This window comes from Populus alba, chromosome 5, assembly GCF_005239225.2.
Source record: "Populus alba chromosome 5, ASM523922v2, whole genome shotgun sequence".
NCBI lineage: Eukaryota > Viridiplantae > Streptophyta > Magnoliopsida > Malpighiales > Salicaceae > Populus > Populus alba.
The window spans coordinates 9986475-10011133 of NC_133288.1; the positions used below are offsets into that span (position 1 = coordinate 9986475).

Consider the following 24659-nt stretch of genomic DNA (forward strand, 5'->3'; position numbering starts at 1 on the left):
TTACATAAGCAGTAGAGAGCTGATGGAAGAGGGCCCACTTCAAGTTTATTGGTGTTTATTGCTCTCTGACGCAACCGGACATCATAAGATTATAATATCGTCGAACACAGTGAATGCAAAAAAGTCCATATCAAATATGGTAATATGAGGCAAAGAAAGTAATGAAGTTTCGGTAGTGTTTCTTTGGTAAAAACTTGAAAAAAAAAATTAAAAATTAATTTTTTTAATATTTTTAGTTTGTTTTGGTAGGCTGATATTAAAAATATATTTTAAAAATTTTAAAAACATTTTATTTTAATATATTTCTAAGAAAAACTATTTTAAAAAATAATCATTATTACAATACTAAACACTAATTGATATCTAAGAACCATCTCACAAAATAATTTAAATTGTTAAATAAGATCTTAAAATATGATTTATATAATTATATCTAACACACTTCCTCAATTGAAAGTAATCTTGTGTTTAATTTTTATTTAATAGAATGCGAATGGTGAGATTCGAACTTATAACCGTTTAATTAATAAGACTTTAATACCATATTAAAAAAAATCATATCATTTAATAGCTTAAATTATTAACTAAATGTCAAAATATGATTTATATAATTTTTATTAACACTTTATAATATCATGGGATTGATTACAGTAAATTAGACTTGCCGATATTATTGGACAAGATCAAGGGAACTTTTTGAAAAGGATGATTTTGATTTATGAGATTTTTTCAACAATTTATTTGCATTCTTATGTTTTTTAATTATATTTTAGTCTTTATTAGATTTTTTTTTGCTCCTCTTGAATTTATGGTATATACAAATTAGTCTTTAAATCAATTCTTTTATAATTTAGCCCCTACATATACAATTTTTTTAAAAAAACTATTTTTGTCCATAATATTGGACAAGCTTATTTCACTTTTCATAATGAAACAATAATTTTTCTTTAGAAGATAACTTTGGACAAAACAAATATCAATCCTTATCCCTACCAAAGTTTAACAAACTCAATCCACTCCCATACTTTGGGCTTTATTAGGAAGCTTCTATTAAGAGAAATGTTTACAACATCAAATTTATAAGTATAATTTTTTATTAATATAAATTTTCGCCCAGCTTTAACTCATATCAACAAATTTTATATATATAATTGATTATTTTATTTGAAGATATTATAATTATAACATAATGATATTTACTTGTGGCATCTTAAAAATCCATCTCATCATTTCATAATTTAACTAATTAATAACATATAACAACACAATTTAAGTATAATTTTGAGATAAAAGACACCTCGTTGTATTAAATAAAAAGAAAAAGAAAAAAATTAGCCGTTATTTTAACAACATAAAACAGTGTTCTTAAATAAATCTTTTTATTTTCAAAATAAATATAAGATGTTACAAGCATACAATAATTATATTACAGCATAAAAGTGATTTAATTTTTTAATAAATAAATATTCAATTTTTTTAACATATTAGTTTAGAAACAGAAATATGATAAAAATTTTACTCATATATTTTAAAAAAATGAAGTTATGTATAATTCTTCAGAAAAAGAAAAGGAGGAAAAACAAAGTCGTAATATTGTTTTTACTTTTCACCCTGACTCGGCTCTTGCGTTAGCCGACTCCTCATTTCGCTTCAATCCTTTCTCTTCTTCTCCTTCACAGCAGCAACAACAAGCGGGTCAAACAGCGAATCCGAAATCCGATGCTAAACCTGAACCTGAAGACCCGAAAGGGGCGGATTTTGACCCGGAGGCTTTGGAGAGAGGGGCGAAAGCTCTTCTTGAAATTAATAGCTCTCCACACGCTAAACAGGTTTTAATTATTTTTTTAATTTCAATTTCGATTTTAAATTTTTTAAATTTATTGTTTTCAAATTTAAGGAAATGAAATTGAAGTATTTTTTTGGTTAGATTATATAATCAATTCTGTTTACCTGAATTTAGAAACCCAAAATGTGAATTTGCTGTGGTGGGTTTTTATGATGTTTGCCTTTTTAGGTTTTTGATGTTATGAGGAAGCAAGAGCAGTCACGATTGGCAGAAGTTGCGGCGGAGAAATCTCATTGTGAAGTAATTCAAGCTCAAATTGATATTGTGAGTGATAAAGTTATCTTGCACGCGTTTTTTCTTTTGAAGTTTACTGTGCTTCTTGGTTTCCTTTCTAATGTGTTTGTCTTGAAATTTATGTGGTGATTGATTGGCGTGTGTAAATGGGTTTAAGATTGGTATGTTGTGAAAATTTGTGGCTATTTTGGCTTATGCTATGAGTTTATGTATTGGCAGGACAGGCTGCGGAAATTATATGAAGAACAAAGAAATCTGATTTGCATATCTGACTTGTATATTATTGTTTGTGAAAATCTTTCAATGATACAAGCAAGTGTAGTTAGCTTAGCTCACTTGTTTAAACTCCACTTATATTTTCTTGAACTAAATTACCTTTAAAATCATTTTTTTAAGTCAGTTTGAAATTGTTAGCCAACATATGTTCTTGCAAAACAAGTTACATTTATTATTTGCTTGTTGTCATTATTTGTAGACAGATCATGATGCTCAGAGGCGACATAATGTTGAATTGGTTAAGATGCAGGAGGAGTCTTCAATACTAAAAGAACAAGCGAGACGGGCTACCGAGGAGCAGATCCAGGCTCAACAATGTCAGACTGAGAAAGATAGAGCTGAAATAGAAGGGGAGACAACTAGAGTTAAAGCCATGGCGGAGGCTGAAGGTTGGGTCCAAGAGGTGAAGTTGACTGGGGAACATAACAGACGAATGCTAATTGAACACATAAATGGTGAAAGAGAAAAATGGCTTGCTTCAACCTTTATTCACATTGAAGGTAAACTGCTGATTATCGTGTTTCTCATTTATTGTTGTCTCAATTACAGGGCTGATCTGGCGACATTAAGTATGTACCTTGGATGAAAAATGGTTTGGTTATGTGACACTTGTTCAAAAGTTTATAAAACCACAGATGAATCACAGAGTTTTCTCTATAACAGCTGAAATTGATTTTATACTCAAATATCACTGTCTCTTGCTTTAGTTTTCTGCATTCCTGTAACTCAAGAGCCTTGGCATGTTTGTTGAACAGTATTTAAATATTGGATATAAATTGCTTCTATAGGTGGTTTTAGGACTTTATTAACTGATCAAAGTTGATTATGGCTGTTGGAGGAGCTACCACATTGGCTGCAGGAATTTACACAACTAGGTTTGTATAATGCCTTTTTTCATTACATCTGCTCTGTTTTCAGTCACTTAGACAGCAAGAGTACACTCCAGGAAGTTTATTACTGTGTTTCTTCATAAAAAGGCATGACACTTTAGACTGGGCATTATGGACTGGTCTGAAGCTAGGGCGTTGTTTGACTCTCTATGCAATTCGGGGTTCTTTGGAGGATCTAATTAAAGCCAAGGCTTGTTGGGAAATGGATGGGATATATCAAAATCAACACAACATGTGCGTAATAATATCTATGGTATACTTTGAATTGTCAAGGAATCATTTAAGCGTAGAAACCATACAATTCTTACTAACATGTGCTCTGATTTTGAATTGAGTGATTTCTTCTTCCACTTTACTGATTGGAACCGGTAAAAGGATATAAAGAACATTCTGAAATATATATATTGTGAACATGATGCTTGGCTCAAATCTACATGATCATTATGCTTCTTAAATATAAAAATAAAACGATACGACATGCTTTGTTAGGATTTAAAGGTTTTGAAGCACCTTGGTTTCTTTTTCTTCATCTTTTGCTTTTCTTTTGCAAAGTTATGTTTTCCAATTCTCTTGGCAGCCTTTTACCTTTTTTGATCTCTGATCTTCTTGTATAGGGTTTGGGTTATGCCATTATGACAGGAGGAGACGTTGCACCTCTAGGCGCACAAGCTGTTACTAAAATCCATGAGATATTTGATTGGGCTAAGAAGTCACAGAAAGGCTTACTGCTTTTTATTGACAAGGCGGATGCTTTCCTAAGCGAGTAAGTTAACATTATCTTGTTGCTTTAAGTTCCTGGTAAACTGAAATCAAGTGATACTCAGATGGTGTGTAATCTTGCATGTATCATATAATGCATGAAATTATCAGGGTTTCATGGCGCTCTGAGTTCAACTTGCATTTGCAGGCATTTCACCCATTTGAAACAAAAACCAAATTAACATTTGGTTTTCTATAACATGATGAATTTCTGAAATAGTTTGGAAGAATGTTAGTTCTTGTGGGATGAAGAATTTAGACTTTTGCTTTACCTTTATGGTTCTGAGTAATTTCTTTGTAATCAGGATGATAGTGGTATTATTGATCTGGTGCAGGCGTAACAGTATGCATATGAGCGAAGCTCAGCAAAGTGCTCTAAATGCATTGCTCCTCCACACTGGGGATCAGTCAACTGACAGTACTTGTCCTTGCTACAAACAGGCCAGGTGATCTTGATAGTGCTATTACTGATTGTATCGATGAAGTGATACAATCATTTCCTGTTACCTGGGGAAGAGGAGCGGTTTAAATTGCTCAACCTGTATCGTTCTAGTGAAGGGGACAATGGGTCTAGTAGGGGATCTTTGTTCAAGAGGCCACAAAAAATAACCGTCAATGATATCTCTGAAGATGTGATCCGAGAGGCTGCTAAAAAAACAGAAGGGTTCTCTGGACGTGAGATAGCCAAAGTATTCATGGCCAGGTCTATGGACGCCCTGATTGTTGTTTTGGATTCACAGCTATTTAGTGAGATTGTAGATTACAAGGTTGCAGAGCATAACCAACGGTTAAAGCTGGCAGCAGAATACGTGCTTCAGTATTTACTTCCCTGATCTCCCCAGATATTCAATGGGAATTTTGTTCCTCAATATTTTTGAATACTTGAGATGTTATTAATATCATTTTCCTTGGTCGATATAGAAGATTTATTTCAAGAAATTCATAATAACACTAGCTTTTGAGATTTTTGGCCAAAAAGAAAAAGTCTGAAGTGGGGCAATGAGTCAGTCCACTTCATTCTAAATTCACTTCACCTTGATAATGGCATTGATTTTGAGATGGTACGAATCGTTGGGTCTGAAGAAGCAGATATTTGGAGAGAATCCTATGCTCTTATCTTTTTTCTCCTTCTATTTTTCAAGGAGCAAGAAAAGGGGCATTTAGAAGAGTTTCCATTACTGAGTTTTGTACTGGCTTCGGGATTCATTTTTGTATCTCTGTAGTTCTATGTAAAGTATCAAAATCTGCTGTCCGGTCTTGAAACCATACTGAGTAAGAAGAATTCGACGAATTTTATTTTCTTCATTTTGATATTTCAACTAGTTTGATTTGACAAGTCCAGCATTCATTTCATTTGAAACTCATCACCCATTTGAATGATGTTTGAAGATTGAAAAGAACAGTAGAATGACAACATAAATGCTATCGAAATCGGTGGTATTAACCCGAGAGGTTGGTCGAGTGGTTAAGCATTGGTGTGGGTTTGAGGTTTGATTCCCGCACTCTCCTTCAAATAGTCTATGGGGGTTTTCCGGGTTTAACCTTATGGGTGGGTGGACTAGCCTGGTTTTTACTGGGTCGCCTAGATGGGTAATGTCACAATAGAAGCCGGCGTCAAAAATCATCGTTTAACTCAAAAACAGCCACCGTCCCAACTCTGTTGACTGTTTCTAACATGGCAACATGTCCATGGCGAGTTTGGTGCACCGATGTTCAGGTCAGCAAGGAGCAGGGACCACTCTACTTTTTTCAAGGAGCGAGACTCGTACGTAGTAAAATCAGTCACCCACACCTGTTGTCGATACTACTACAAAAATTGCTAGAAAAGAGGGCCAGAAACCAGGTGGCATAAAACGCGGCCACCAGTAGCCTTTCTCAAACAACACATGGCATCATACCAGAAAGAGTTCCCCTACTCAGGGCACGTACTCTCCTTGCTGCCACGTTTTGATACCACCAGTTTTCCCTGGGGCATGGCTATCTTCTTTAATTTGCATCTATTGGTCTTCCATATATAGTTCACATATTAGAACGATCAACAACATAGTAGTAAGATCTTGAAGTCTTTGCTTGAATTCCATCTTGGGCTCTGTTTGCTTGTGACATACGAAGTTGAAAAACACTCTGTGTTTAATTTGGAAGGAAAAAGAGAGCGATCATGGAAAAGAGAGTTGTGGTGACCATGATCACGGTGATGGTGCTATGGGTGGAGGGGTGTCGGTGTTGGTGTTGGAATCTACCACAATCTACAAACATTACAGAAGCAGACAAATCCTCGCAGCATGCAGAAGCACCACCATCAGCCACATCCTCCTAGAAGACACATTCTGCAGTCTTCATATATACAAATTACTGTTAATAGAATGTAAAGTTAGTTATAAACCGTTACTGTTAGTTGCAGTTAGTTAAGATATTTAGTTGCAGTTAGTTGAGATCTTGCTAGCAAACGTGTATATATATTCCATTCATTAAACTTTGTACTGTATTAAGAGATTGAAAAGCAATATTGCTTAATAATACAGAATTCAGTTGATTGAGAATTCTCTCAATTCACTTTTCAGAATTCATTCTCTTCTGCTTAAATCTTGATCTGCATGCCTCTCTTTTCATTCCTTACGTAGGAATTTTACATGGTATCAGAGCGTTATTACTGAAAAACTCAAAACCATTCTTCTCTACAAAGATCTGTTCTTCATTGTAAAAACAGAAAGATTCACATTCTTTAAAGTCTTACGAAATCTTTTCTGTTTCATCTTCTTGATCATCTTCAAAAACTTCAAAATGTCTGATCAATTTGAAGGAAATGCTTCTACAGCACACAATGAACCATTCAACACCATTACTGTGAATCTATCCGATGATTCCTCCAGCTGCTACTACCTGCACCCTTCTGATAACCCTGGGGCACTTCTTGTTTCTGAAATTTTTGCAGGTGACAACTACATTGCATGGAGCAGATCCATGACTATTGCTCTAACAGTAAAGAACAAGATTTCTTTCATTGATGGTTCTTTAAAGCAGCCAAATACCAACAATCAACTACTACGTGTGGCATGGCTAAGATCAAACAATCTGGTACTGTCATGGCTAATGAACTCCATTGCCAAAGACATTCGCAGCAGTCTTCTATATTTCACATCAGCTTTTGATATTTGGGAAGAATTGAGAGTTAGATATTTGAGAAGTGATGGACCAAGAGTCTTCAGCCTAGAGAAATCCTTAAGTTCTATTTCTCAGAACTCAAAAACAATCACAGATTACTTCAGCGAATTCAAAAGCTTATGGGATGAATATATCAGTTTTCGTCCAATACCAAACTGCAAATGTGGAAATCTTGATTCATGTTCTTGCAACATCCTACAGTACCTAACAGATCGACAACAGTCTGACTATGTGATGAAATTTTTGGTTGGACTTCATGATTCCTTCTCTGCAATTCGAAGCCAATTACTACTTCAAACACCTCTGCCATCCATGGGAAAGGTATTCTCTTTACTTCTTCAAGAAGAAAGTCAAAGGTCTCTAACAAATACAGTAGGAATTTCTGTTGACTCACATGCCATGGCCGCTGGACAATACCATAATCATAATCACAGGCCAGGCTCAACATATGTTCCACGATTTTTAAAACAAAAGGGAAAACCAGAAGCAACTTGCTCCCACTGTGGATATCCAGGACACCTAGTTGATAAATGTTTTCAGATCATTGGATATCCTCCTGGATGGAAGGGGCCGAAAGGAAAAAGAATTGCTACAATGCCACATATTAACAGAAATTATCAAACACCACCTATTGCACAGAATGCTGTTGTTTCAGAACAAAAACAAGAACCTCCCAACATCATTTTCTCTCAAGAACAGATGCAAAATCTTCTTACCCTTGCAAATAGCATTTCCAACTCAAAGCTGCATCACTCTGCTAAGGAACAAGAATCTGCATCAGGTATATCGTTTTCTTGTCATACCAACTTTTCACCTCAGAACAAATTTACTTGGATACTTGATACAGGGGCAACAGATCACATGATCTGTAATCCCATCCTTTTTGAATCCATTGTCCTGCCTACAAAACAAAAGCAAGTTCATTTGCCAAATGGCCACAAGGTGCCTATTGCCTTTACAGGAACGGTTAAATTCTCTTCAACTATTATTTTACACAATGCTCTTTATGTACCTTCCTTTAATATTAATCTTATTTCTGTTTCCAGACTAACTGCTGACAACAAGATTGGCTTGTTCTTCCTTCACACAAAGTGTTATTTGCAGGATCTAAACACATGGAGGACGATTGGGCATGCTGAAGCTGAATCTGGTCTATATCACATTCACAGAACTTCTAACCAGTCTCCAGCATACTCATCTCCTACATCTTTCATCACCTCCTGTAATGTCACCACTAACTTTTGGCATTTACGTCTAGGCCACATTCCTATTTCCAAACTCAATCTTCTTAATAAAATTGATTCTTTAGTAACTGCCACAGATAAGTCTATTTGTGATATTTGCCCCTTAGCTAAGCAAAAACGGTTACCTTTTCCCTTATCTATGCATACATCAACACAAGCTTTTCAATTAATTCACATTGATATTTGGGGCCCCTTCTCAGTTACTTCATATTCTGGACATCAATTTTTCCTCACAATCGTTGATGATTACAGTAGATTTTCTTGGTTATTTTTGATGAAATCCAAGTCTGAAACCAGAGGTCTCCTTAGCAACTTTCTCATATACGTTCATACTCAATTCAACACCAAAATTCAGACCATCAGAACTGACAATGGACAAGAGTTTAATATGCCTGCTTTCTATCAAGATCATGGCATCATCCATCAAACAACTTGCATTGAAACACCCGAACAAAATGGAAGAGTTGAAAGGAAACATCAACATTTACTAAATGTAGCTAGATCCCTTATGTTTCAATCCAAACTGCCTTTATCTTACTGGACTGACTGCATTCTTACTTCAACACATATTATCAACCGCATTCCCTCATTGACCTTACACCATCAAACACCATATCAGCTTCTTTTTAACAAATCACCCACTTATAATTACTTCAAAGTCTTCGGTTGTTTATGTTATGCCAGCACACTCACACACAATAGAGGTAAATTCCACCCACGAGCTACCAAATGCATTTTTTTAGGATATCCCCCCCACACCAAAGGATACAAACTGCTAGACTTAACAACATGCAAAACCTTCATATCTCGCAATGTCATTTTCCATGAATCCACATTCCCATCCATACCAAATACAGTCCATACACCTCTTGTCTTTCCTGAGTTTCCACAATTCTTTGATTCAGTCAGTCCACCACCATCCCAGTCCACCCCTCAACATTCTGTCCCTTCAGTAAACTTGCCTTCCCAAAACTCTGCTCCTTCCCCTACAAACTTACCTCAGCATGCTGTCTCCCAACTCCGAAGGTCTGCAAGAAATACACATCCACCTCATTACTTACAACAATATCATTGTGGAAACATGGCTCAGGTCTCTTCAGAAAACCCACACCTTTCCCATTGCTTCAATCCTGGTAAGCCATACTCAATCTTATCTTACTTATCTTCTTCCCAATTATCATCCCAACATCGAGCTTTCACTTCTTCTGTCTCTTTAACTTTTGAACCCAAGACTTACAACCAAGCTTGCTCTATCCCTCATTGGCAACAAGCCATGACTAATGAAATTACAGCTCTTGAACAGAACCACACCTGGGATTTAGTAATTCTACCTCCTAACAAATCTGTCATTGGATGTAAGTGGGTATATAAAGTTAAATTCCAAGCTAATGGGCAGATTGAACGCTACAAGGCCAGATTAGTAGCTAAAGGCTACACACAACAAGAGGGCATTGATTTCTTTGATACATACTCTCCTGTTGCGAAAATGACAACTGTTAGAGTTTTTCTCACCATTGCTGCAGTCAACAATTGGCATTTACACCAACTTGACATCGACAATGCCTTCTTACATGGTGACTTATATGAAGAGGTATATATGCATTTACCCCCTGGTTACTCAACTCCTCATGATCCTCGCGTCTGCAAACTCAAAAAGAGCTTATATGGCCTCAAACAAGCTTCAAGACAATGGTTCTCTAAACTGTCTACCTCCTTACTGGTTTTTGGCTTTCTACAAGCTAAATCCGATTCTAGCCTCTTTATCAGAAAAACAAACACAACCTTCACAGCTGTCTTAATCTATGTTGATGATGTTATCATCACTTCCAACACCCTTACAGCCATTCATCAAGTTAAACATTTCCTTCGCACAACTTTTCCCATCAAAGATCTAGGCAAACTTAAATACTTTTTAGGAATTGAAGTTGCCAGATCTAAACAAGGCATTATTCTTTGTCAAAGAAAATATGCCTTAGATATCCTAGCCGATAGTGGATTCTCTGGGGCTAAACCAGTAAGCTTTCCTATGGAGACCACCCTCAAACTCAGTACCCATGATTCCAGTCCTGTTTTATCTGACCCTGCATCCTATCGTCGCTTAATTGGCAGACTTCTCTACCTCACTATCACACGCCCAGACATATCATATGCCATCCAAAATCTCAGTCAATACATATCCAATCCTCATATCACACATTTACAAGCTGCTGAAAGAGTCCTTCGCTATATCAAAGCAACACCAGGACAAGGATTACTTCTCAAAGCTGATTCTACATTCCATTTAAAAGCATACTCTGATAGTGATTGGGGAGGTTGCATTGATACTAGACGCAGTGTCACTGGATACTTAGTGTTCCTTGGTGATTCTCTCATCTCCTGGAAATCGAAGAAACAACCAACTGTTAGTCGATCCTCAGCAGAAGCTGAATATCGAGCCTTAGCAACTACATCTTGTGAACTTCAATGGCTTGTTTATTTGTTAGCTGATTTTCACATACCACACTCCCAGCCTGCTCTGCTGTACACTGACAGCAAACCTGCTTCTGATATTGCTTCCAATCCAGTTCACCATGAACGCACTAAACATATACAACTTGACTGTCATCTTATCCGTGAAAAATTGCAGGAGGGCTTGCTTAAAATCATTCATATTCCCTCAAGACATCAACTTGCAGACGCACTCACTAAACCACTAGGTTGCCTCACCCTTGCTCCAATTATTCGCAAGATGGGAATGATAAATATCCATTCTCATCTTGACGGGGGGTGTTGGAATCTACCACAATCTACAAACATTACAGAAGCAGACAAATCCTCGCAGCATGCAGAAGCACCACCATCAGCCACATCCTCCTAGAAGACACATTCTGCAGTCTTCATATATACAAATTACTGTTAATAGAATGTAAAGTTAGTTATAAACCGTTACTGTTAGTTGCAGTTAGTTAAGATATTTAGTTGCAGTTAGTTGAGATCTTGCTAGCAAACGTGTATATATATTCCATTCATTAAACTTTGTACTGTATTAAGAGATTGAAAAGCAATATTGCTTAATAATACAGAATTCAGTTGATTGAGAATTCTCTCAATTCACTTTTCAGAATTCATTCTCTTCTGCTTAAATCTTGATCTGCATGCCTCTCTTTTCATTCCTTACGTAGGAATTTTACAGTTGGAGTGCCGGTAGCGCTACTGAGGACTTGATGGAGAGCACGAAGGAGAGAGTGAGTTTGGCAGGGGAGGATGCAAGGGCCAAGGCTGAAGAGATGAAACATGGTGCGGCAGAAACCATGCAAGATGCTGAGGAGAAAGGAAAGTCCTGGACTGGTTGGGCTTATGAAAAGTTCACTGAGTAATCAATCTAATCTTCCCTTATCTTGCCTTCATTTCTCCCTATTCCATTTCTTAATTTGTTTCTATCTATGAGTAGGATAATTCCAGTAGGATATTGCTTGTGTGATATTTCCTTATGAAAATGTTTGAACGTACAAAGGCTCATTGCTTGTATGCCAATAATTCCCAGTAAGATATCCAACTGGCAATGGAATAAGAAGGCGTTTATACGATGGACTTATGGTAGTGTTCCAATACAATCCTATTGAAATCTTGAAAGGCGATTTGTTGCATAATGTTGAAAATTAGATAACTACATTCTTTTCTTACATTTTATTTTTAGGAAAAATACATTATGACACACTACTAACACAGACTCAAAAAACATTAGTGTCAAATTATATATTTAATTTGATCTTAAAGTTTATGAGTTTATTTTTGATGGTTTTAAATTATTTTGATATTAAATATAAATTTTTAAAAATAAAAAAAAGTTCGTAAAAACAAAAAACAAGAAGAAGATCCGAAGAGAGTGTGATACTCTCATGTGTTACTGTATCATGGTCTTTATTTTTATTCACTAAATATAGTAATACCTTTTGTCAAAGCTTGTGTTTTTCAGTGATTTCTTTATTGGAAAATCTATCTTCAGTTGCCGTTTAAAGCCATAAACAGTGATCTTTTCCAAATTTAGTGGCATATGTGTATGATCCTTTCTGAATAGTTATAGGCATGAGCAAATTAATGTAAAGATCTTTTGCATGTCAGCAATTCAATTAACAAAACATTAGTGACTCAATTTCATAGTTTCACTATCTATGCATATCCCAATTGTAAGCATAAGAGGCATAAAATAAAAAGAACAAAGGTTCACTAAAAAGATTTGAAGTTGTTAATTTTCTTGCCAATTCTTGGCGTGTTTTTGCTATAATTATGGCTTAATTTCTGCTCCTTTTTAATTCCTATTATGCTTTTTTTTTTTTTTTATCATTGTGGTGCCTGGCAGCTAAAATTTAGTGGAAGATTAAAAGACCATAGCTTATTTTGAATGTTATAGAACATTATTTCCTTAATGTGTCTATTTTTCACCCTAATCCTCTAATGGTGTTAATAGTGGAATTGGATTGGATCAAGAAAATGCTAGAGATGGGGCTCAAAATCTGATGGATAGAGCTGGAGATGCTGCTTCAAAGACCACAGATACTATGAATTCTGTTGCATCCGGTAATTTTTTATTGTCCTTGCTCTCTATGCCAATATTCCAAATTTGAGTAATCTTCAAACAAGAATTTTGTTTTCCCTTCTTCGTTTCATTGCTGTTATTTCAGAAAACTGCAAGGTATGCCTTCTCAAAAGGCCGGTGGAGGCAGCAGAGATGGCCCATGAGAAGGCGGGTGACATAAAGGACTTTGCCTCAGAGAAAGCCGGCAGAGCCAAGCAAATGGCTTCCAATATTAAAGCTAGTGATGCCAAGGAAAGATTGTCTGGAGCAATGGAATACGGAAAAGATAATCTTGAGGATGCCTATGATGAAGTTAAAGAGAAGTGGAGCATTGCTAAAGACAAGGTTTTAGATGGAGCAAATAACATGGAGGATACGGTGGGTGAAGCATTACGAAATGCGAAAGATAAAGCAGCAAATGCCTATGGTGATGCTAGCCAGAAAATGAACACAGTCACAGATGAGGCTTATGATGCTGGAGAAAGAATGGGGGAAGCAGTGAATTACGGAAGAAATAGAGCATCTGATGATTCCAAAGAGGCTGTATCAGGAGCAATGGAGTACGGAAGAGACCGAGCTGCGGATGCTTATGATGGTGCTGAAGAAAGAATGGGGGAAGCAGTGAGTTACGGAAGAAATAGAGCATCTGATGCCTATAAAAAGGCTTCGAATATTGCCTCGGACTGGGCGAATGATTCCAAAGAGGCTGTATCGGGAGCAATGGAGTACGGAAGAGACCGAGCTGCGGATGCTTATGATGTAGCCAAGAAGTATACAAAAGAGGATTCAAATATGGTTTCAGAAAAGGCAGGTGATGCAAAGGATGCAATTTCAGAAGCAATGTGGTATGGGAAAGAGAAAGCATCTGATGCCTATGATGTAGCCAAAGAGGAGATTTACAGGATTTCAAATATAGCCTCGGACAAGGCTAACAAAGCCAAGGAAGCTTCGGAAGGAGCAATGGGGTCTGGAAGAGGCGGTGAGAGAGATGCTTTTGATGAAGCTAAAAGTCATATCGGGGAGGCGTATGTGTCAGCCAAGGACACTGTGACCGATCAAGCCAAGGCCAATTATGAAGCTGCCAAGGAGAAGCTCTCAAAGGCCACTGGTGATCTTGGAGATAAGATGAGACGGAAGTCTGCTGATCTATGAGTGGAACCACCAATGAAGCACAGTATCTTCATCTGTGAGTTATTGTCATTACTCCTTAATTAGTTTTTTTTTTTTTCTTTGTTATCTAAAAACATGTTCTCCTGAACATCTTTTAGAGATTGTGCCCACTAAATTTAATAGTGTCTTGTTTTCTTTTCTTATCAATTAATTAGGCCTCTTTACTTTCTAGCATTCTGAATAAGATCACAGCTTGTTTTCTCATTTTCTTCTCACCCTAGATAATGATGCTTAAATCTACATTATGTTGAATTTTTCAAGTCGCAAGTAGAATCAGGCTGAATAGAGTAGTTACAATACAACTTTCCGTTTATGCATACAAGTTAAGCCTCAGGATAAATACAGTCAGGATTATGCATGGAGCCCTTTATTGTCCTTGTTAATTATACAGTAATGTCCTTTATCCCTCACAGTTTACTTAATTCGGTTTGTAAATGATCCAATTCCGTGTGCAAATACATTGACTGATGCCAATGCACCATATTTTTAAGGTTTTTATGAATGAGAAACTGGGTGGATACTCCAGATCATCGAAATGTTTTTGTGAACCTTAGCTGAGAACTGTTTAATTACCAGGTGGGATTTTATTAACAATGAGAGGAGAGGGGATACCAGATTTAGCGAGTGCGCGCTGGGGGATTCTTGAACGAGAAAGAAGAGAACTTGTAGATTTGTGTTTAAGATGTAGAAAGCTAAGACTGCATTTTCGTTTATTGATCATCATGTGGATTTCTCTCACGGGCATGCACACTGTACCCAACACCAGACTAGCTACACATCCTTGAGAAAAAAACAAAAAAAGAACTGTTTTGGCAGGAGGGTGTGATTGTTCCTTGATTTACATTGAACCCTAACAATCCACTGCAAATACATATATAAATTAATTCCAACTCCATTTTGATGTTACTCAAGAGTGATCACTTTCTAGATTCCATTGCCAAGGATGTGTTCTTCAATTAATCAATGTTGCTCTATGCACTGTTCGACGAGTCTCAATCCATATTAACACACTAAATTCAAAACCAAGACATGTATCAAGCAAAAAAAAACGGGGCTTGTGAAAAATGGTAAATGAGGGGGAAAAAAATAAAAATAAAAAACCTTAGGATTAAAATGGCCAGCCAGCTACTTCATCCTTGTGCCCTAAAATTACATCCGCTGGTTCCGGCTCTAAAAAGTACCTTAACGTTTAATTTTTTGGCAAGGTTCAATGAATCTAATTTTGAGGGGCCATATGGAATAATAGTAAACATTACTTGCATACAATTCTAAGCACACGCAAGAAAATAAAAAATAAAGAAAGGAAAAGCGAAAGAGGAGACATACAATATGGAAGTATGAAGCATGCCCTCCATGTTCATGATCATGCCCAAAAGATGTTTTATCTTTCTTTGCCCCCCTGTAGCTAGTGATGACAAAGAAACAACTTGAAATATTTATTCTGTACTTCGAAAATGACATGCTTTGGCTGCCAAATATTTTTCAAGGTATTGGTGATCACTGATCCGATTGTCTAAAGAAGAGCTCAAGTTCATGTTAATAAACAACATTACTTGGAACTTGAGAAAAAAAATAGCAGTGAGTGCTAATCTATCTTCTCCTCTCTATTTGGTTATTCACACTAATCTAATTATTGGCTAGCTACATCTACCTTCATCTCCAGATAACAATAACAGTATTAATTTATAAGGGTTTGATTTCTCTTACGTTTGCTTCTTCTTCATGGCTTGTTTATTGTTGTGCATCCAAACTTTGAATACTTTTCTCTTTACACCCACTTGGGAGCAAAACTGCTGCACCTCTTGCTCATCTTGCTTTTGTATCCTCCATCCCAACTTCTCAGCAAATTCCATCATCTGGTCCTTCTGTTCTTCGCTGAACCTTGTCCTAAACCTCTTTTTCGATATCAATGGCTGCACCGACGACTGCCCTTGCAAATCTGATTGATACATATTGAGATCTTCACTTGATGATTCTGCTGCAGCCCCGCCGCCGCCGCCGCCGCCAAAGCTCATCATCATCGGCGCAATTGGAGTGGTGTAAGTACTCAATGTGCCATGATGGTATCTCTGATGCGGATGAAGAGAAGCTGATTGTGGCGGAGCATGTGAAGTGACAAGTTGTTGAGGAAGCGGTAGTATGTTTCTTTTGCCATTGCTGTTTTTGTAGCAAGTGCTATTGGCTACACATTGTGGCGCTCCGTCAATCTCTCTTCTATGAAAACTCCTGTGACATTCACAAGCTGCACATTTGAAGGTTTCTGGGGTACCCTCCTCACCGCCAGGCATGAATTCTCCACATCCGTCCAAAACGTGTCCTCCCATGCTCGCCGCATGATTCTTCAAACATTCTCGATATATTATGGATGCCGAAGATGCTGATGTTGGTGGTGGTGATCTCGAAATTGATCTACTTGGAGTTGGTGCTGTGTTGGTTGCACTTGTAGTTGCCACGGGGGCTGTAGCTTGTGTTGGATCTGGAGTTAGGTCAAGATCTCTTGTGGGTTTGCAAGCTTGGTGTTGCGGATTCAATTGCTGCTGCTGCTGATAAAGAGATTGGTGCTCAAGGTCAAGGGTATGAGGCAATACTGTATCAGTGTGACGATGATCTCTTCTTGTAGGAGCAGAAGGGATTCTAGAGGAGGAATCTCTATTATTTGGTGGATTGTAATTCAAGGATCTTGGCATCACTGTTTCCTTTTCTTGGCCTCTTAGTTCCATGTAACTTAATTGCTATCTAAACCCTGGACTCAAATCTTGATCTCAAGCTGCCTTAAGACATGTTATCTTCTTGAAGCACTGCATACAATTAGCTTCCAGCCGATCGATCTCAAAATCACCATGGATCTTCCTTTGATAATTTCCAACCCTAATTCAGCTGGCCCATCCAATCCAAAGAGACAAACATGATGAAAGAGCCAATCACTAGGTAGCAATTGAATAAGATTATTACTCTCTGCTCTCTTATTCTGATTTTGACGTTAATGGGTGCAAAACTCACCAACCCATTTCACTAATTTCAACTCCTATTCCTAAAGACGTAAGCAAGTGATGGAGCAGTAGATATACTTATGATTAGATGACTTAAGAAGACATTAATATAAGAAAAACCCTACAAGAAAACAAAGTAAAGGGATTTTGGAACTCAAACAGAAGGGGGGGGGAAGGCACTGTCTAGTCTAGTAGAGTAGTAAATTGGGCCCCTATAAAATCACTCAATAACCAAGACTTACCTTGATAAATTAAGAAGTATAAACTTGAAGTAAGAAAGCTGTAATTGCACCACTAGAAGTGAACTTCATTCATAAGAGGGAGTGATAGATGTAGAGAGATCAAAAGATCTTAATATTTTAATTTTATGTGAGAAGAGAGTGTGTAAAGAGAACAAAGATGCCTTGGAGAGCTGTCTCCTAGCACCCCTTCCAATCCCACGAAATCTGTCAATCCAAGGAACAGGTCAGGTTGGTTTTGGGTTTTGTACTAAAAACAAAAACAGTTATTACAATTAGAGACTGAAAACACTCGAGAGAAGAGAGAGAGAGGGAGGGAGGGAGGGAGGGAGGAGGGATTCTTACAGTCTTGCTAGACAACCGACAAGGTCATGTTAGTTAACTCTCCCATAGCCTGCATACTGGTCCAGTTCCTAATTATTGCCTCTCCCCACTCTTTGGTTTTGTTTCTTGTTTATCTTCACTTCTTTTCTCTCTTTGCAGCACCATCATACATGTGTATATATATATATATATATATATATATATTACTGCAGAACCCTAAACCACCTCAAATCAATATTTGTTAATTTGTGTAAAACATCAAGGAAGAGAGAAGAAAAAGGTGCGGTCTTGACTTGACATCTGCTTTGGCTTGCCTGGAATCTTCCTGCAAGACTAGGAAAAGAAAAGCGGTTTCAGGTTTTGTGGGTGGCTAATTTAGCAAAATCTGATTAGAGAATATCTTAAAGAAAGGATTAGCCTAAGATAATCAGTGAGCAAGAAATGAGAGAGAGAGAGAGAATAAACCATAGTCCAAAGAACTATCCCCATTTTCTTCTTTTTTTGTTGAAGAGAATTATAGTGCGTGTACATGTGTATGTGAGAATGCTGGTCCACAACCCACAGCTACTTGTCCTTTAAGATGTGTCAGACCCTCTCTTTAGTTTTTTGTTTGTTCTGCGCCTGATATATCTGCAATCTCTGCAACTCCACTCTCTCTTCCTTTTCCTGGCCCATGACTCTGGTCTTTCCCTCATCAAATCTTGTTTCACATTTGCAATAGATGCTCTATGCTTCCTGCTCTCTCTCTCTCTCTCTCTCCCCCTCTCTCTCTCCCTCTCTCTCTCACACACACGCACTCACTACGGACACCATTTTGTGCTGTTGGTTGCTTTGTGGTCTTCTGTCACCCGAGCCAGTAATCCAAGCAATGAAGAGCCTCAGCACTTCAGTATTGGCTAGCTAGGTTACTGTATCATTTGACTCTTTCCTCTTTTCCCCTTTAGGTATTAATTCTGTTCTCTTCTGGTGTATTATATCGTCTATGATTTGCCATCTATAGCCAGGTTGCAGTTTCCCTATCACTCTCCAAGTTCTTCTTTTTCCCTCTCTTCAAAACTGAAGCTTGCATTTATGGTCAATATTTTATTCCAAAAGTGGGCTGGACCCTTGATGCAATTATTTCCACAGCCTTAACATGTTACCTCTCAAATGTTAGGCCTTTCTTGATAGGGTTGCAGCTTCTCATGATGGATTTTGAAATGTTAATGCACCGACAGAGGGAAATAAAAGATACAGGACAAGCTAATCAGAGAAATCAATCCTTAATTATGTTGAAATTAGGGAGAGCATGGAAGGCTTAGTCACATTGGAGACTTCAAAGTATTGGAAACTAAGGGCTCCTAAAGGTTTAATCTAATCGTCGAGTGAAATTAGATGCAATTTCTCTGCTCTCGACACCATGGTTGCCTTGTAACTTTCGTTTGCCAAATTAGGAAACTAAACTTTCATAAATGTCATGATATATCTGTTAATTATAATTAATGGCCAATGGCCGCATGAGCTTCTTAATCTTTCTAAATTAGTATGTCTGTATATAAATTATCCTGGTGAGCAGCTTATCTTGTGAGTGTTTGGAGGAACAATTTCCGAGTAATTAATGATTAAATTAAAGGAGAGAGGATCAAAGAGCGATTAAACTAATTGAACAACTTGTCTTCTCTGATATATTAAAGAATGCGCTCACAAGTCCTTGGCCAAGTCTTGAGCGTGCCGACAAATGACTCTTACGATTTCATTAGCTGATCACAACACTAGCCCTGCCGCATAATTTATTAAAGTGCAATGTGAAGTCATTGCAGACTTGGAGATTTTAAATATTTATATTTAAGCCCTAAATTTTATTTTTAGAAAAAACTATTTTGAGCATTCTATAGTTTTTTTTTTTTCTATTTGTTACTAAATTTTTTAATATTACATTTTATAATCTAGATCAAAGCAGATTTTAAAAATAAATGAAATGACAATGAATCCCCATATATATTGAAGCAAGGAAGATAACCATTGTCATACACCAATTTTGAGTCTCCTAATATTTTCATTCAGGAAAATCTAAAAAAAAAACAAAAATACAATTCAAAAGAATATGTTTTCGATGCATTTCGGTTATTCACACATTCATTGCGTAATTTTTAATTATTCTTCTCTTACTAATGTTTTTTTAAAATCAAAAAAATATGTTTTTCGATGTACCTGCATGAATTTTGTATTTTGCAATTATTTTTTTATTGAATTAACGTTGTTTCTTGAAAAAAAATCAAAATACAAAAACAAAATAAAAAAGTAAATAATTAAAGTAGAAAGCAAAAAAGACAAGAGACTAAAGTGTAAAACAATAGAAATAAGAGACCACAATAAAACTAAGTTGCTTGATGACCAAATAACTAAAGAGAAGATGACATAATTTGTGACCTATAAATAGTAGAGGAATCTTGCAAGAGAATGGGGAAGCCATCATTGAAAAAAATACCTAGCTAAAATTGTGCTGAAAAACAAATAAAGAGTAAAAAAAAGAAAAAAAGTAACAAAAAAGAGAAAAGAAAAACACAAAAAATCCTAGCTATCTTTCATGCAATTGTTTTTTATAATTTTCATATTTATGTAAAATAAACTACAATTGTTTTTAAAAAACTTATTTATCCTTATCTTACTTCATCATATTTTACTATACATGCATCTTAACATACACGAGATTTACCATTCTAAAAAATAGCACAGCTATCCAATTTTAAAAAGTCTGGCCTAAAATTTTATCCAGTATTAATACCTTTAAAATTTTATCCAACATTAATATCCAAGAAAATGGGTTGACATTGGTGTTACATGACATGTTTGCATCGAAAATAAAATGTTTTTCACTTATAAAGAAGTGGTTGGTGACACTTATACATAGAGAATTCATTAACCTTTAAGATGTTAGGTGTTGCAAAGTCATTTTATAGATGACTTTTGAAAAATTATTAACCCTTTAAAAAAAATATTGATAAGAGAGGGGTTTTTAGTGATGGACTTTTTAAAATGAATGTTATGACAATTGAAACCGAAGAGTACTAACAATGCCTCTTATTTTTACCTATTTGAGTTTCTTGACATATGACATTGTAGGTTAGGCCATATAAATTATATCTCTATATAAAGATTAATAAATTTTAATTTATTAATAACTATGATTTTTTAGAAAAACCATAAATGTGGTATTTATATAGAATCAAAATTCACAAAATATTTTTTTCAAATAATTAAAAAAAAAGTAATAATAATGCCTTTTTTTTCTAACCTACTTGATTCTTATGACATGTGACAGCAAGTTTGGCCATGTGAATTATAACTTTATATAAAGATTAATAAATCTTAATTTATTACCAACTATATTTTTTAGAAAAGTGAAAAGTGTAAAATTTGTGTGGAATCAAAATCTACAAAACCTTCATTTCAAACAATTGAAAAAAATAGTAAATCTATGAACTTAATTCATTTGGATATTGATGATTTAAAATTGGTGGAGAATACAAAACATCATTTGGTGAATTATGTTTCTAAAATGATATTATCCAACAAACTATTGCTTCTTGTTCACCATAACAAAATGTCATCACAAACATAAAAATTGAACATTAAAATAAATGATGAATGTCATGTTGATAAATCCGAGAGCATCTCAGAACTTTTAAGGGGAGGCAACTATAATTGTTAATTACATACTTAGAAAAGTATCTTTTAAAAATTTAGAAAATGCATCATATAAATTATGAAAATGTAGAAGACCTTTCTACAAACACCTCAATGTATAAGGGCGTCTTGCAAAGATAGTAATACATGATCCTAAAAAGATCAAGATACGACTTAAAATTATGAATTATGTATTTATTGAATATGTATACAATAGTAATGCATATATATTTGTTATGTACAAGATAGGGTATTCATCCTAATACTATTATGAAATCAATAAATGTTACATTCTTTGAAAATGTGTATCCATAGAAAAAAGATGAAAAAATCATTCACTTAAGAGAATGATTGAATGAGTAATCATCATCAATTAAAAGATGATAAAGCTTATCTTAAAAAAAAAAAAAGTAAAAGTGATTTAAACTGGGCAACAAAAAAAACAATCAGATTCAGATTCTAACGTAAAATGCACAACCATCCAGTTTCACAACAACAATTATAATTCTCAATTCGACTGTTGGATCGAGCTAAAATTTTACATGGAGTCTTATAACATGTTTTCCTACCTTGGGTTAAAATTTCAGGTCAATCACAATTCGGGAAGATATCACAATATTTGTCAACATATGTTGTATGAATTTTGTTATATACTTCCTTTTGATATGTGAACTTTCTATTTGACTAGGATTCTTTTTCTACAAGGATGTGACAGCTAGTTTTGGGGATTTTCTAGTCTTGCAAGAATATTTAATAGGAAACACATAGTTTCCATTTGTGGTTTAGACTCCATATTAATGTGGAATCCTTATGGTCTATGGACATATTTATTCTATCCTTATTATAGCAAGAATTTATCATTAAATAAGTTTTTAAGTAAGCTAAAAATACTTTACAAACAAGTAAACTAAAGAGAAGTCAATTTCAAATTCTCTTAGCTTATATGAGACTTCTAAAGAGCAACAAATCTGATCCTATCATATTTAGGATATTAAATTTGGATTTATTGTTGTTATTATTTTCTTTTTAGTTTAAGTTTTATTTATATTATTTGGGTTTAATTATAAGTGGGCATCAAATAAGTTCACATAAGGGGTTCATTAGGGTTTGTTTCAGTCTAGAGTCAATATAAATAAAGACATAATTAGACATGTAAGTAGATAATTCAAATTAATAAAACTTCTTATTTGTCATACTTATTGTGTGTTGGTGGATAATCTCCATTACTTGGTTCTCTAATAAACTAAAAAGCAACTTATCAAAGAACAACTAACTTCGTGGCGTCATTCTTATACTTCTTATTCATGAATCAATATTTTTTGGATGGAGGTTTCCATTTTCAATAGTGTTGGTGCCTAGGTATAAGCTATTTTTGTGTCACACTCCTATCAAACCTGATTTACTTGGCTTTTCGGGAATTGGTGTCTTTGCATATGGGTTGCTTAACCATGTGTTCAAGAGGTTCACATAAAAAAAAGGTAAAAATAACCAAAATATTTGGTTTTAATTTTCTAACATACTTGCTAAAAATAAACTTTGAACCTACTCTGAGGCAATGTCTTATCCTAAAGCTTCATATTGGAAAGAGATAATCAATGGTGAAATTGAATCCATTATGAACAATCAAACATAAGAATTAGTAGATCTTTGTCTTGGAAGTAAATCATTAAGCCATAAATAGATTTTTAAAAAGAAGATGAAAGCTAATGACACTTTTGATAAATATAAAGCTAGACTTGTTAAAGATTTTAGACAACAAGAAGGTGTAGACTATTTTGACACATATTCATTTATGTCAAGACTAACTTCCATGTGAACATTAATAGTCATCACAATTATTAACAAGCTTAAAGTATATTAAATAGATGTAAACACATGAAGCAACTCGGGGGCTTATCAAATCATTATATGGTTTGAAACAAGTACCTAAATAATATCATGAAAAATTTAATAAGATTATGTTGTCAAATGAGTTTAAAATCAATGAAATTGATAAATATGTTTATGTTAAAAACATATATAAAGTTATGTCATTATATGTCTTTATGTTGACAATATGCTTATTTTAGGCAATGATAATCATATGGTCAAGTCTATTAAAAATATATTAATTAACAAGTTTGACATGAAAGACTTGGGTGTTGCAGCTGTTATAATATGAATAAAAATTTCTAGGATATCTGATGGATTGATATTATCCTAATCTTATTCTATTGAGAAAACACCAATAGATATAAGTGTCTATCTATCCAAAAAATATAGGCAAAGGAATATAAATTTAAAATATTATTGAATAATTAGGAGTTTAACGTATGTTATGAATTGCACAAGACCTGATATTATTTACTCGATTAGCAAACTATGTAAAGTCAAAGGAAAATATCGTAAATCCACTAACCAAAAGTTTATTGAGAGAGCTTGTGTATAATTTATCGAGGGAAACATGCTTAAAACCTTAAAAATAAAAGAGTGTGATGATGGTAGCCATAACTAGTTGATTAGAGATTCCAAGATCTAAGTTCAAATAAAAAACTAAGTCATATAACATTTTTTGTAGCACTCAAAAATTATCATTTCATAGATATTCCTATGATAGAAATTTCATATATATTCCTATGATAGAAGAAGTGTGAGCTTCAACGTGACAAAGAATGAGTTGTGCTTTTAATGATTTTTATATCTCGGTACACTTAGAGTATAGAAGAATACTTTTAATGAAAGATCACCTATATGAATGTGAAATCTGGTTTTTTCTTTGAGAGTTTGGATAAATGTTGAATTTTCTAAAGTACTTATAAATCTAGAAGTTGTTTAAGGCCATAATGAATATAATTGTGAGAACAAAAAAAAAATATTGAGGTAACGAACTATGTGAGTACCATCAACATTGTGTTCACAATTTAGGAAGTAAATCCAATAGTATTTCACTAAAAAAGATTCAAAGCCAAAAGATTACCTCTCGTGATGTAGTAATATACCAAATTCATATCTCTTTACAAATCTTCAAGTCATTTTTAAACTAGTTAGACAATTTTTATTTACGTGAGGGATCGTTGAAAAATTTCACAAAACATGGTTAATGAGAACATTTAAGGACAAATTAAAAGTGAGGTCCTCACTTTTTAGATTACAACTTTGTTGGAATTTAATATTTAACATCAGCTTTTTAACATGAAACTTTAACATGATTTAAACAAATTATGGATGAATGAGAAGTTGACCTCGAGGAATATTTAGTTGGCATGTTTTGGTGAAACCTAAAACCCTATATAAAAACCTTTATTCCATATAGAAAAGAAACAAA

At 34.9% G+C, this 24659-nt stretch overlaps 3 protein-coding genes and 1 pseudogene across 6 annotated transcripts; 3 read left to right on the forward strand and 1 right to left on the reverse strand.

The window, feature by feature from the left end:
• The first annotated feature begins 1574 nt into the window (after positions 1-1574).
• On the forward strand, positions 1575-5324 carry LOC118030046 (uncharacterized; annotated as a pseudogene).
• A 1462-nt stretch (positions 5325-6786) lies between these two features.
• On the forward strand, positions 6787-13015 carry LOC140955621 (uncharacterized). Its single transcript, XM_073409398.1, has 4 exons — positions 6787-8389; positions 9317-10974; positions 11573-11763; positions 12859-13015. The coding sequence occupies exons 1-4, from the start codon at positions 6787-6789 to the stop codon at positions 13013-13015; spliced, it is 3609 nt and encodes a 1202-aa protein (XP_073265499.1).
• LOC118029808 (uncharacterized) lies at positions 11589-19208 on the forward strand. Of its 4 annotated transcripts, none has more exons than XR_012169832.1 (5): positions 11589-11763; positions 12859-12968; positions 13074-14152; positions 14713-18633; positions 18846-19208. XR_012169832.1 is itself a non-coding variant. In XM_035033744.2 (4 exons), the coding sequence occupies exon 3, from the start codon at positions 13120-13122 to the stop codon at positions 14116-14118; it is 999 nt and encodes a 332-aa protein (XP_034889635.1). In that variant the 5' UTR covers positions 11589-11763; positions 12859-12968; positions 13074-13119; the 3' UTR covers positions 14119-14152; positions 14713-19208. The 4 variants fall into 4 exon arrangements, 2 of the variants coding, with proteins under 2 accessions (XP_034889635.1, XP_034889634.1); XR_012169833.1 differs by having other exon boundaries at positions 18860-19208; XM_035033744.2 differs by having other exon boundaries at positions 14713-19208.
• On the reverse strand, positions 15549-16856 carry LOC118029807 (zinc-finger homeodomain protein 6). Its single transcript, XM_035033742.2, has one exon. It carries the CDS (start codon positions 16854-16856, stop codon positions 15840-15842), a length of 1017 nt encoding a protein of 338 aa, XP_034889633.1. The 3' UTR covers positions 15549-15839.
• Positions 19209-24659: the final 5451 nt, after the last annotated feature.

Bases quoted from the DNA above. Each gene is read 5' to 3' on its own strand.
- LOC118029808 (XM_035033744.2), top strand. From the start codon at position 13,120: ATGGCCCATGAGAAGGCGGGTGACATAAAGGACTTTGCCTCAGAGAAA.
- LOC140955621 (XM_073409398.1), top strand. From the start codon at position 6,787: ATGTCTGATCAATTTGAAGGAAATGCTTCTACAGCACACAATGAACCA. The intron at 8,390-9,316 runs GTAATGTCACCA...TCTTTGATTCAG, and splicing joins TACATCTTTCATCACCTCCT to TCAGTCCACCACCATCCCAG. The intron at 10,975-11,572 runs GTTCACCATGAA...TTCCTTACGTAG, and splicing joins CTGATATTGCTTCCAATCCA to GAATTTTACAGTTGGAGTGC.
- LOC118029807 (XM_035033742.2), bottom strand. From the start codon at position 16,856: ATGGAACTAAGAGGCCAAGAAAAGGAAACAGTGATGCCAAGATCCTTG.